Raw genomic sequence first — 11467 nt, 5'->3', positions numbered from 1 at the left:
CCAGGGTCTAAGCTAGTAAATGACAAGGCAACATGGCTGGAAGTCAACTCCAGAGTCTGTTCTACCTATGAACAATAAATAAAATAATAAAAGTTCATGAGTTTCATTCATGAATAATAACAAAGAATACTAATAACACATTATTCTTGCTACTCAAACCAAATATCACATCCTGGTCGCTACTATTCACCTACTTAAGCCTCTAAATCACCTGCCTTACCAGATGCTGAAATATAGGTGCCATTCAATATAGTGGCCATTCTTCCCGTCCTTATATACTTTTGACAGAGCTTAAACCCCAAAGCCATGGCCAGAAAGGGTCAGAAGCGGTTTTTTTCTCCGCCCTCAACTGCTAGGCCAGGAGGACATGCACCTAGTACACTAGCCAAAACTCATTAAAGGGGGCTACTGAGCTCAAGCACCTAGTACAAACTTACAGCTTTTTCATCTGAGCTTTTCTAGCTACCCTGCCTGAGACATTGGAAGTGCTCAATAAATATCATCTATTTTGTTGTTATTTTTGTTATTATTATTATTAATAACATTTGCATCTAACCCCAAAAATTAACAATGTCATTATCAAAAATAAATAAATTTTCCTTTGCTCCTGCTGCCAATTTTTGAATTTTTCTCCGAGCTTTTTGTTAATAAAACTTAGAAATGTCTTCCAAATACTGAAAGTTATGAGGAAAAAAAATATGTATATATACTTGTCATATGATTCCACAATCAAAGGAGACCACATTAGGAAATAACCCTCCTCTTGAAGAAAATTATGTCAACTATTTCCACTACTTTTGTAATTTCAGTGTTGTTTAACTACAGTGCTAGAGTTTCTGCCAGTCACTTTCCTGGGAGCCTTGGTGCAACAGATCTGGGAAAAGAGATGGTGCGGGTAATACCACCCAGGAAATGTTGGGTCATTTGTTGGATTCAGGTTATGCTTTATCTTACTTGCTCTACATACTTGAAGAGTGCACGAGACTAAATTCCAACAGGACACACCCATATGGTGAGCTATCTCTAAAAGAATGAGCGAGGGAGTCTGCTTCTGGCAATTGGAAAAAGTTGCTTTGACAGAAAGTTGATCTGACATAGAAAAGAAATGGCACCTGCCCCTGACATCCATGAAGGAGATCATACCTACATTCCAATGCTGTGAAAGCTGCAAAGTGAAAAGCAAGTCCTTAGGGTGGAGGCAGATGATGTGAAGATGAGAGAGATGGACACTGAAAGAAGCACGTGAATGGAGGGTAAGAACCTATTAGTAGAAAATTCCAAAAGAAAGTCTGAGACTCCTGGTACACTGGCAACATTTTCCTTCTTTAGGGATCAATTAAGAATAATAGATTATGCCCATAATTACAAATAAAGTAAGCCAAGGTCACTAGGTTTTTTTCATAGATTATGTCTATGCTGAGGGACCATGAAAACATCTCTAAACCTTCCTGTCAATGTCCCTGTTGTCTTGTTCCTATCCCTTTGTCTCCCAAAGGAAGCAAAAGAAAATTATAATTGGATTTCACTGGGCTCCATCATGGTGGATTGGTGGCTAAGTGAAGTCTGAGTAGATTCAGCAACCCCTCTCCACCCCTAAAAATCAAGGAAGAAATTGCCAGCTCTGTGGCCAAAGACCATCTGCAGGACTAGAGAGCCCAACCTTTTCATTGTATATATCTAGCCTGTTCTGTCTCCATCATGTATATCAATCATGTTAGGGTTAATGGCATATTATTTAATCATTGGTTGCAAGATCCAGACTAAAGACAAGGACTGTGTATCACCCTGACATCCTGGACTCGACCTGATGTAGAAACTAGATACAATTTTGAGAAATCACTGAGTGGGTTTGTAGATATGGAAAAATGGGTGTGAGTGAATGTGAGTAGCCAAAAGGTACTGGAGAAATCTGTTCGTTGCTACCCAGCATTCATTCTCCTCCTGTCATGCTAGAAACAGTCTGCACTTCTTGATTCCCAGCCGTGCAATTTGACCCAACCTTCTGTTTTAGCAATGTGTCCTGAGTAGCTTAAACCAATGTTAAATCAGGGTTTCTCAGCCTTGGCACTATTGATATTAGGAGCTGGAAAACTTGTTTGTGCAGAGCTGTCCTGTGTATTGTCTATTTAGCAACATCCATGGATTCTACCCACTAGATGCCTTTATGATACCCCACAGTTAAGGTAACCAAAAACATTTCCAGGCATGGCCAAGTATCCCCCGAAGGGCAGGGGGAGGCAAAGTCATTCCTCATGGAGAACCACTGAGCTAAACTCAGCCCTCATTTTACTGGTCAAGGTGTTTTTTTAATATTCTTTATTTTCCCATTTTTATTGAAAATAATTGATGTATATTACTGTACACGTTGAAGGTGTACAGCATGATTCGATGTGCATATATTGTGCAATGATTACAATAGGTTCAGCTAACATCCATCTTCTCATAGAGATACAATAATAGGAAAAGAAAAGATAAGAGGGACAAAAATGTTCTCCTTGTGATGAGAACTCTTAGGATTTACTCCCAGCTTTCCTACATATCATACAGCAGGATTAGGGATAGCCATCATGTTGTACCTCACATCCCTAGTACTTACTACCCTATAACTGGAAGTTTGTACCTTTAGACCACCTTCCTCCAACTAAGGTTCTTGATTTCAAAAACACTCTTATGAGGTATATTTTATTAGTGCTTATTATTCACCACGAATTGCTGTGATAAACCTCAACAGCTCTCTGAGGCAGTATATTAGTTAGTGTAAAGATGAAATTAATGTAATAAAGAGATCCCAAAATGCAGTGGCTTAGAAAGCAAAGACATTTTTCTCATATTCAACAGTCTTGATGTGAATAGTTCAGGTTGGGGGGACTCCACATAGTCATTCAAGGATCCAGGCCCCTTCTGTCTTGCTCCACCATCACTGTCTACAAGGTTTACATCATCACTGTTTATGTGGTCAGGCTGAAGGACCACCCCATCAGGGTTCCACCCACCAGTAAAAGGTAATGGAGGAGGCAGACACAATGCCTTTTCAGGTTCAGATTTGAAAGCAATGCACATCACTACTACACGTTCCATTAGCAAGAACTTAGCCACATAATTATAAGTAATAAATGTGTCCTGCACAGGCATATGCTCAGCTACAACACTACTATGGACTGGATGTTTGTGTTCCCAAAATTCATGTTGAAGTCCTAATCCCCAATGTGATGGTATCTGGAGGCAGGGCCTTTGAAAGGCATTTAGGTCATGAGGGTGGAGCCCCTATGAATGGAATTAGTGCTCTTATAAGAAGAGACATGGGAGCCCTGTTTGGATGGCTCAGTTGGCTGGGTGTTGTCCCATACACCAAAAGGTTGTGGGTTTGATTCCTGGTCAGGACACATACCTAGGTTGCAGGTTCAAATTCAGGTCGGGGCGCATATGGGAGGCAACCAATCAATGTTTCTCTCGTTCTCTCTCTTTGCCTTCCTCGCTCTCTAAAATAAATAAAAAAGTTATCCTTGGGTGAAGATTAAAAAAGGAGACACACGCAGGAGAGATGATCTCTCTCTCTGCCATGTGAGAGCACAGCAAGAAGGCTGTGATCTTCAAACCAGGAACAGGGCCCTCACTAAGAACCTGACCCTGATCTTGGACTTCCAGCCTCCAGAAATGTGAGAAATAAATGTTTGTTTAAGCCACCCAATCTTTGGTGTTCTTCTATAGCAGCATGAACTAAGACTAACACTGTAGTTATAAAAGGGGAAATAATTTTGGAAGAAAACTAGCAGTCCCCACATATTATCATGTTACAAATGAAGAAGGCAAGGTACAGAGCTCAAGTAGCTTGCCCAGGGTTATATGGCTGGCAAGTGGGACTGGAATGCGAGCAGTCTAATTGCAGAGCCCATGCTCTTAAACACTGTATCAACACTTTTCAAATGTATGAACCATAACCTAATATAAGAAAAGCATTTTACCTCGCAATCTGGTACACATATGCTTGTCTCTATGTATGTTCGTATGTGCGTATGTTCCACGAAATAATCCTTACACTGAATACAGTCAATGAACTCTGATACTTCTATTCTATTTCATTTTTTTAATGTAGATCTACAAGACTGATTTCATAGCCCTCCAATGTGCTGTGATTGACAGAATGAAAGGAATGGACTGGGCTCAGTTCCAGGAGGAGAATCAGAAGTCACTGGGCGGCTCTCGGGGAGCTCTCAGTATAAACTGTGCGAATGAAGAGGCTAGAGAGTGAGGTTCAGCAAGCAGGTGGGCCTGGAGACTGCAGGGCACCCAGAATCGCAGCTAAAATCCTGTCGTGGGAAGGGTCTATTGAGACGCACCCGCCACCACCCCGATGCTGCTCCCACCCCTGCCGCTGGGAGCCGCGTGCCATGACCATTATGACTGAAATGAGTTCCAACCAGCTTGGGGTCTGCGTCTCTCTCCCTCCAGAGTCAGAGTCCCAGGAGGAAGCAGCCAGTCGGCTTGCCTTGACCACGTACTTGTGCCCAGGTTTTGAGGATCAGGCAGAGCAAAAACATGGCTTTTTGACTCACAAAACCACAGAAATGAGATTAAACTCTGAGAAGCCCAAAAATGAACAAACAAAAAGACAAATGTCTACTATACTCATAAACCACTGGAAGAAGCATACCTTGGTACAGCCACTTTGGAGAGCAATTTGGCAGCATTTTGTAGAAATAAAATACGTATCCTATGACACAGAAATTTCTTTTCTAGACCTAGAGTCTGAGTTGAAGTTCCCACACAGTGTGCTTAAAGAGACTTGTTTAAGCCTGTTCACAGAAGCATTGTAATAATGAAAACTGGAAACAACATAAAGGTTTATCATTAAAAAATGAATAGGATGGGGTCCATTGTTGATCTTTAGATCCCAGCACCAGGCACTGCTGGCAGATCATCAGAACCAAATAAATTCTTGTTGAAATGAATTGTAATTAAATGAACTCTCCATCAGCAATTATCCGGTGAGTGATATGCGGGGCCAAAACAAAATGTTCAGAGGACTAATAGCAGCAAGGATCATGTAGTGCAAAGACCGTGGGCTTTAGATTAAGAAAAAGCTCAGTTTGACACTAGGTTCTGCTTGTGCAACCTAAAGCAAGTTTCTTAACCTATGAGCCTCAATTCGCTTGTCTATAAGTGAGAGGATGAATGGGATAAGGGCTCCCCAACCATGGTGGCTCAGTGCTGTGCTGTGCATGAGTGATGGCTGTGCCGTGGAGGTGAGCCCTCCGCCTTTGGGTGGGTCAGAGCCCCGGGCCAGTCACCTCTGGCCTTCAGCATCCTTGTTTCTTTTACTCCAGTAAGCCATATGAATATTATACTTTTCCACGTGTGCCATGATGTGACAAACACTGGGAAGCACTCGCACAGTGCAGTCCCCGGCCCACAGAATGCTCTCGTCCTTGCCAGTTCCCTCTACTTAGGGATGGAATGTGGGGCTCCCAGGATTTCTTACACCAGAATTGCAGGGGACCTAAAATATATGGGCCCTGCCAGATCTCCTGGGAGCCACTCTCCTAAAAATCACAAAGGGTTTAACAATGCCCTCTACATGTCTTCACAGAAAACCACCCAGAGTAGGAAATGCCCACACATACAGCTGAAAGTCCAGGGGTCTCAAGTGAGTCAGATGAGGGAATGAAAAGAAAGTTCCTTCAATCTTACCTCCTGAACTTCCTTAACTCAGGCCATCTATTTTCCTAGTCTGTCTGGAGGATCTTTACGTCTTGTATGTCATCACACGTAAAGGTGTTGAGAAGGAACCCTTCTCTAGGGTGGTGTTTCCTTTCTTGTGAAGTGTGTGCTAACAGCGTCACATCCCCGGCCTCTTCGGGCCCCTGGTTCACTCCACGCCAAGGGGAGCGAGCTGATCAATAAGTCTGGAAGGAGAAAGTGAGCACACGTGGCTCGATTCCTTCCTCTTTCTTCCTCGTGGGAGCTGACATCCTACAGAAACCAGGTGTTCTTAACTCAACAAACAGAACACTTACTGGAAATTACCCTGCTGCTCAGAAGGCCTGCTGTGGCCCAGGGCTGCTGGTTATTAGAGGGGAAAATCCATCACATTCCAAATTTTAGAATAGTCCCTCCCTGCCCCGTAACAGCCACAACTCCAGCTCCCTCAATAGGCCATACACACAGGCAGCCAGGCTGAAGGTGGGCCAAGCAGGTGGCTAAACAACATGGGTTTGGGGAAAAGGCCAGACCTTGAGTTCACACAGATCAACATTGTTGGTAGTGTCTTGATTTCTTAAAAATTGCATTTACATAAGACAGTAGTAGAAAGAAAATTCTAGGTTTTAGTTAATAAGTCTGGGTTCCAGTCCTCTCCCCCTCTTTCCCTGACTGGGTGTGTATCCTTGAGAAATTTTCTTAATTTTCTTAATAAAATAAACTCACTTTGTTTCTCTTTTTAAAAATTACCAGTTGTAAATGTATATTAAAGGGTAGAATAAAGTTTTATTTTAAAAACAGTAGTTCTATGTATCCCTGCCACTCATTTTCACCTCTACAGAGGCAACTAATTTCACCTTTTTCACCTATTTTGTTATTTGCCTCCGTGTCTCTAAGTAACACTTTGGTATTGCTACTTCTTGGCTTTTCCTTTTTAGGCATAATCTATTGACCTTCCCGTAGAGAAGATAGCATTTTGTTTCTGTTCTTTCCTCCATTGTCAGCACACATGCATACCATTTCCATGTGTACTTTCTAATGTGAACTTTTGACCATATGGAAATTTTCAATCAACAATTAATAAATGCATATTGAGTGCCTACATGATTTAGGCATTAGGGTAGGCCTGAAGTGCTAACATAAGAAACCAGCCAGCCAGGTCTAAAGTATGTATCTTAAACACTCTGCAACAATGCCTTTCATGGTGAGGTTAAGATACCAGAAGCACCTAAAATGCCTACTGATTCATCTAACACACGCAAACACTACATTGTGCTTAAATATAACTTTCACATCCAAGTATACTTCATTGAATTCAAATTCTAGGAAAATTGGTTCATGCCAATTCAGTACTTTCCAGTAAATCATTCCTCATTCTCTAGCTACTCTGTACAAATAAGAGTTTTCCTCATAATAAGGCCTTTGTATTTTCATGTCACTTTCACACATGTGTGTTCCACATGCTCCAAGGCATCCCACACACACAATATGAAATCAGGCAGAAGGAGAAAGACAATTTTTTTAGGAGAACAAAACCTAAACAAGTTCTACGTGCTGCTTCAAAGCTCTACATGAGAATAATAAATGAGATTTTACTGAAAATTGGGCACTGGGGAACTGCTAACAAGAAATCTACAATTTTTCTTACCCAAACAAAAGTTTTCAGTTTATTATTTTTAAAAGAATTACTCACCTTGGCCAGTGTGGCTCAGCTGATTGGGCATCCATGCACCATAAGGTTGCCAGTTTGATTCCCAATCAGAGCACAAGCCTGGGTTTTGGGTTCAATCCCAGAAGGGGCTGTGCAGGAGGCAGCCAATCAATGTTCCGCTCTCACATCAATGTTTCTCTCTCTCCCCCTCTCCCTTTCTCTCTCTCTAAAAATCAATAAAAATATATTTTTTAAATAATTTCTCCCCTTTTGGTGACTCCTTAGGATCTCATAGATGCAAATTTTAAATGTTCTTCAAAATAATGTCTCTGACTAGGAGTTTCCTCTTCCCTTAGTGCAAATTTACAAGAATCAAAATGCATAGCACAAATGACTCCATTCCAGATGCATTTTTCATCTACTTACCGTGGTTTTGCTTGTGATGCAATGGAACAAGAGGGTGGTGGGGACGTAGAAGATCTGTCGGAGCTGTCCTCTAACCCACCCCAGCTGCCTCGTCCACAGTGGCATTCGGATGCCTGCACAGAACTTCACACAGAGGAAGGTGGCAGCCCCTCATCCCCTTCAGACGCAGAAAGCGCAGAATACAGGTTTGATTATGAAGCGATTGTCACTTAGGAGGAAGCGGTCTTCTCAAACCAACTGGCTTTCCCCTTAGGGCAAGCTGAATTTCCTCGGCTACTTTTTCCTGACATTTCAGGTTGTTCAGGCGCTTTATTTCATATTCCCTTTCAAGTTTGACTTCTAAAAAATAAAATACATGAAGCAATCCAACTGACATTTTTCACCAGGTATAATTTAGTCAAAACTGAATATTTATCACACAGCACAATTCACACTCTTGAATACTAAACAAGGAGAGAGGGCTACATATATAGGGGGTAAGGAAGACTTTTTAAATATGTTTTTATTGATTTTTTTAAGAGAGAGAGGAAGGGAGAGGGAGAAATAGAAACATCAGTGAGGGAGAATCAGCGATCGGCTGCCTCCTGCATGCCCCCTACTGGGGACTGAGCCTGCAACCCAGGCATGTGCTCAGACTGGGAATCAAACCAGCGACCTCGTGGTGCATGAGTCAGTGCTCAACCACTGAGCCGCACCAGCCCGGCCAAATGAATATATTTAAACATGTATCTGATAATAAGCAAAAGACATAACATTTGCAACTTATTAAAGTGGTTCTTATTGAACATACCTTCTGCAGAAGGGAGCAGACAATCCTTATTGGTTCTATACTTTTTGAGGTATATAGGACCACCAAATGTAATTTCTTCCAAGAAAGGAAATCTGATTTTGGTTATGTTTGTGTACCAGGTCTCTGTAAGCAGTGCAAGATCCCAAGGTTGCTGTCTGGAGCAAAAATTCATTAATTCACTCAACAGATATTTACTAAGCATCTACTATGGAATATACAGAAGACATCTAATTAATTATCAGTTCTGTTTTCCACTATACATTTTGGTTTACTGGAGAGGATTCAGGATTTTTCAGAGTTGTAAATCTAGCCAGGAGAAGGAACCTTATATTAACTAATGTAAAGATATATTTAAAAATTACCATAAGCTACAATGACAGGAACTTTTATTCATGATACAGCCTCTCTGGAGTCAATACAATCTTCTTATGTCTTTTAGAATAATGTAGTGTTTTATGGCTGATCAGAAATATGGTCATATTAGGGAAGGAACAAAGGGACTAGTCATGCACTGAGCAGGGTGCTCAACAGACACTGAGACTTTGGGTGTGTGATCTTATTTTATCCTTGCAGCCACTACATAGGCACACAAGGAAATTGAGACTCACACGTTAATTAAGAATCAGAGCTGGTAGTCAGCCTAGGTATATTCATTTAGAAGCACTAGTACCAAGAGAATCCTTAGAAAATTGGAGAAGGAGATGAAATCCCAAACTACAATACTTAAAATAATCACTATGGATTTTAAATGGATTGTTTTTTGTGTCCTAATGAAAAACTGTCAAATAGCAGCTACTGGCCAAGAGATGTTTCTCATCTGCAGTCACTGTGAGCTCACGTGCATGCGAAGGGGAGCGACCTGCTCTGGTATGAGTGAGGGAAGTGAGGGTGTGACACACACGCCATCCTTTGGTTTTCCACCTCCAGCTTCCGTGCTGCTTTACCACCTAAAGTTAAGGAGTGACTTGCATTCTACAATTATTATAGATGTACTTGAACACGTGCACTAAGGTATTTACAAGAATACTCACTGAAGCACTGTTTGTCAAAAAACAAAAAACAAAAAAACCCACAGAAATAGCTTTAATGTCTATCCAAGAGCCTGGTTAACAAACATGTAATGTGGTACATACATGTAATGAAAGAATAAGGTTTATCTTTATATGCTGATTTGGAAAGATGAGCAGTAAATCAGCTAATACGTATCTAGCACTTATTACATGCGAGGCCTTGCTTAAATCTCTTTACACATATGAACTCATTTAATTACCACAGTAACCCCACGAAATGGGCAGGCACTGTTACTCTCCTCATTTTACAGATTAGGAAACAAGTACAGAGAATGACTTGCCCAGTGTCACAAGACTGTTGGTCATGGGCTGGAATCTGAACAAGGGAAGCCAGGCTTTAGAATCTGTGCTCTTGATCACTAGGATTTACAAGGTGGAGTGGGGTAGGGAGAGAAGTTCAGTACAATCCCATGTGTACAAATGTGTGTATCTTGTATAACAGACAAATTCCAGAAAAATATAAACCGTTTTACCCCTGAGTGGGACTGGGGTATGGGGTGGGAATAGGGATATGAGAAATAGCATGTTTATTTTCCTTTCAAATGCTTCTATACTGTATGTTTTTAGTGTTTTTTAAATAATCTTATAAAAATACTTCGCCGAAAAAGGCCAAAGTGAGGAGTTGCCTTAGCAAATGAACTCCAAAGAGTGCTTCTACCATCTGTGCCTCTTAACCTAGCTGCTTTTATAAATAGTGTGATATAAAATACTTTCTTGGGAGAATCATAGAGAAGGCACCTGTTTTGCAGAGAGGATTCCACATTGCCTGCCAAAGTACACAGGGTGAAAACCTGGCCAGCCAACCAAGTGCTCTTGTTAAGATGTGCCTGGCACCGAGGCATTTTTACATCGATGTGCACTACCTACAGGGGTATTAAGGCGGTGGGCAATAGTAGCAGAACATTGCTTCAGAAGAGTAAGGAGACTTCCAACCTATGTCACAAGGCTGTTGGTCATGGGCTGGAATTTGAACAAGGAAAGATATATTTTTTTTAATATATCTTTATTGATTTCGGAGAGAGGAAGGGAGAGGGAGAGAGAAACATCAGTGATGAGAGTCACTGATCCGCTGCCTCCTGCACGCCCCCAACTGGGGATGGGCCGCAACCCGGGCATGTGCCCTGACCGGGAATCAACTGCGATCTCCTGGATCCCAGGTCGATCCTCAGCCGCTGAGCCACGCCCGGCAGCCGGGCTAACCCTGTTCCTTTACTGCATGACTGTGTCTTTCATGGAACCATTTTTCCGAACCCCCGTTTTCTCATTTGAAAGTGTTCTTTTGTTGTAAAGATCAAGTAAGATCATTTACAAATTCCTGTAAAAGCAGTTGCCTTTAAAAAAAAACAGCACAGTATCCAGACACCGGAAAATGCCTCATACAGGGTAGTTATCTATCTCCCGGGGAACATCAGGGTGTCCCGTATTTTTTATTTTAGCCAGGACGCCCCCACCGCAAGCCGACGTACCCGATGAAAACACTTACACTGTGTAGCTGCCCCGCAGGACGCTTTCCACGGTGTTCTTCCTGGGCAGGCCATAAGCCATGGTCGCCTGCCACCGCCGGCTTCCCCGCACCGGCGGCTTTTGTGATAACGCCTCGGATGCTCTGTTCCCTTTGCCTGAAACGATTGCAACACACCTAATGGAATGGCTTTCAGCTGACTATTTTTTAATGCTCAAATAACAAAAAGATCAGAAAAAGCCTTTCTGGCCGCCAGCACGTCCCTAATAAAATGCTCAGTGGGGCCCAACTCCGAGGTAGAGTTGCCGTCCCCTTTATTTTCCAGGAGCTCGTTTTATCACTTCCTGTCGTGTAAGCGGAAAAAAAAAATG

The 11467-nt window shown here is 42.0% G+C and overlaps 1 protein-coding gene across 1 annotated transcript; it reads right to left on the bottom strand.

The window, feature by feature from the left end:
• C1H4orf36 (chromosome 1 C4orf36 homolog) lies at positions 1 to 11179 on the bottom strand. Its single transcript, XM_016213050.2, has 4 exons — positions 11118 to 11179; positions 8565 to 8719; positions 7775 to 8113; positions 1 to 65 (listed from the first exon to the last, which is right to left on the bottom strand). The coding sequence occupies exons 1-3, from the start codon at positions 11177 to 11179 to the stop codon at positions 7980 to 7982; spliced, it is 351 nt and encodes a 116-aa protein (XP_016068536.1). The 3' UTR covers positions 1 to 65; positions 7775 to 7979.
• Positions 11180 to 11467: the final 288 nt, after the last annotated feature.

Source organism: Miniopterus natalensis, chromosome 1, assembly GCF_054644295.1.
Source record: "Miniopterus natalensis isolate mMinNat1 chromosome 1, mMinNat1.hap1, whole genome shotgun sequence".
In the NCBI taxonomy this organism is placed as follows: Eukaryota; Metazoa; Chordata; class Mammalia; order Chiroptera; family Miniopteridae; genus Miniopterus; species Miniopterus natalensis.
Note: the sequence above shows the minus strand (reverse complement) of the source record. Positions and strands in the feature narration are given on the sequence as shown.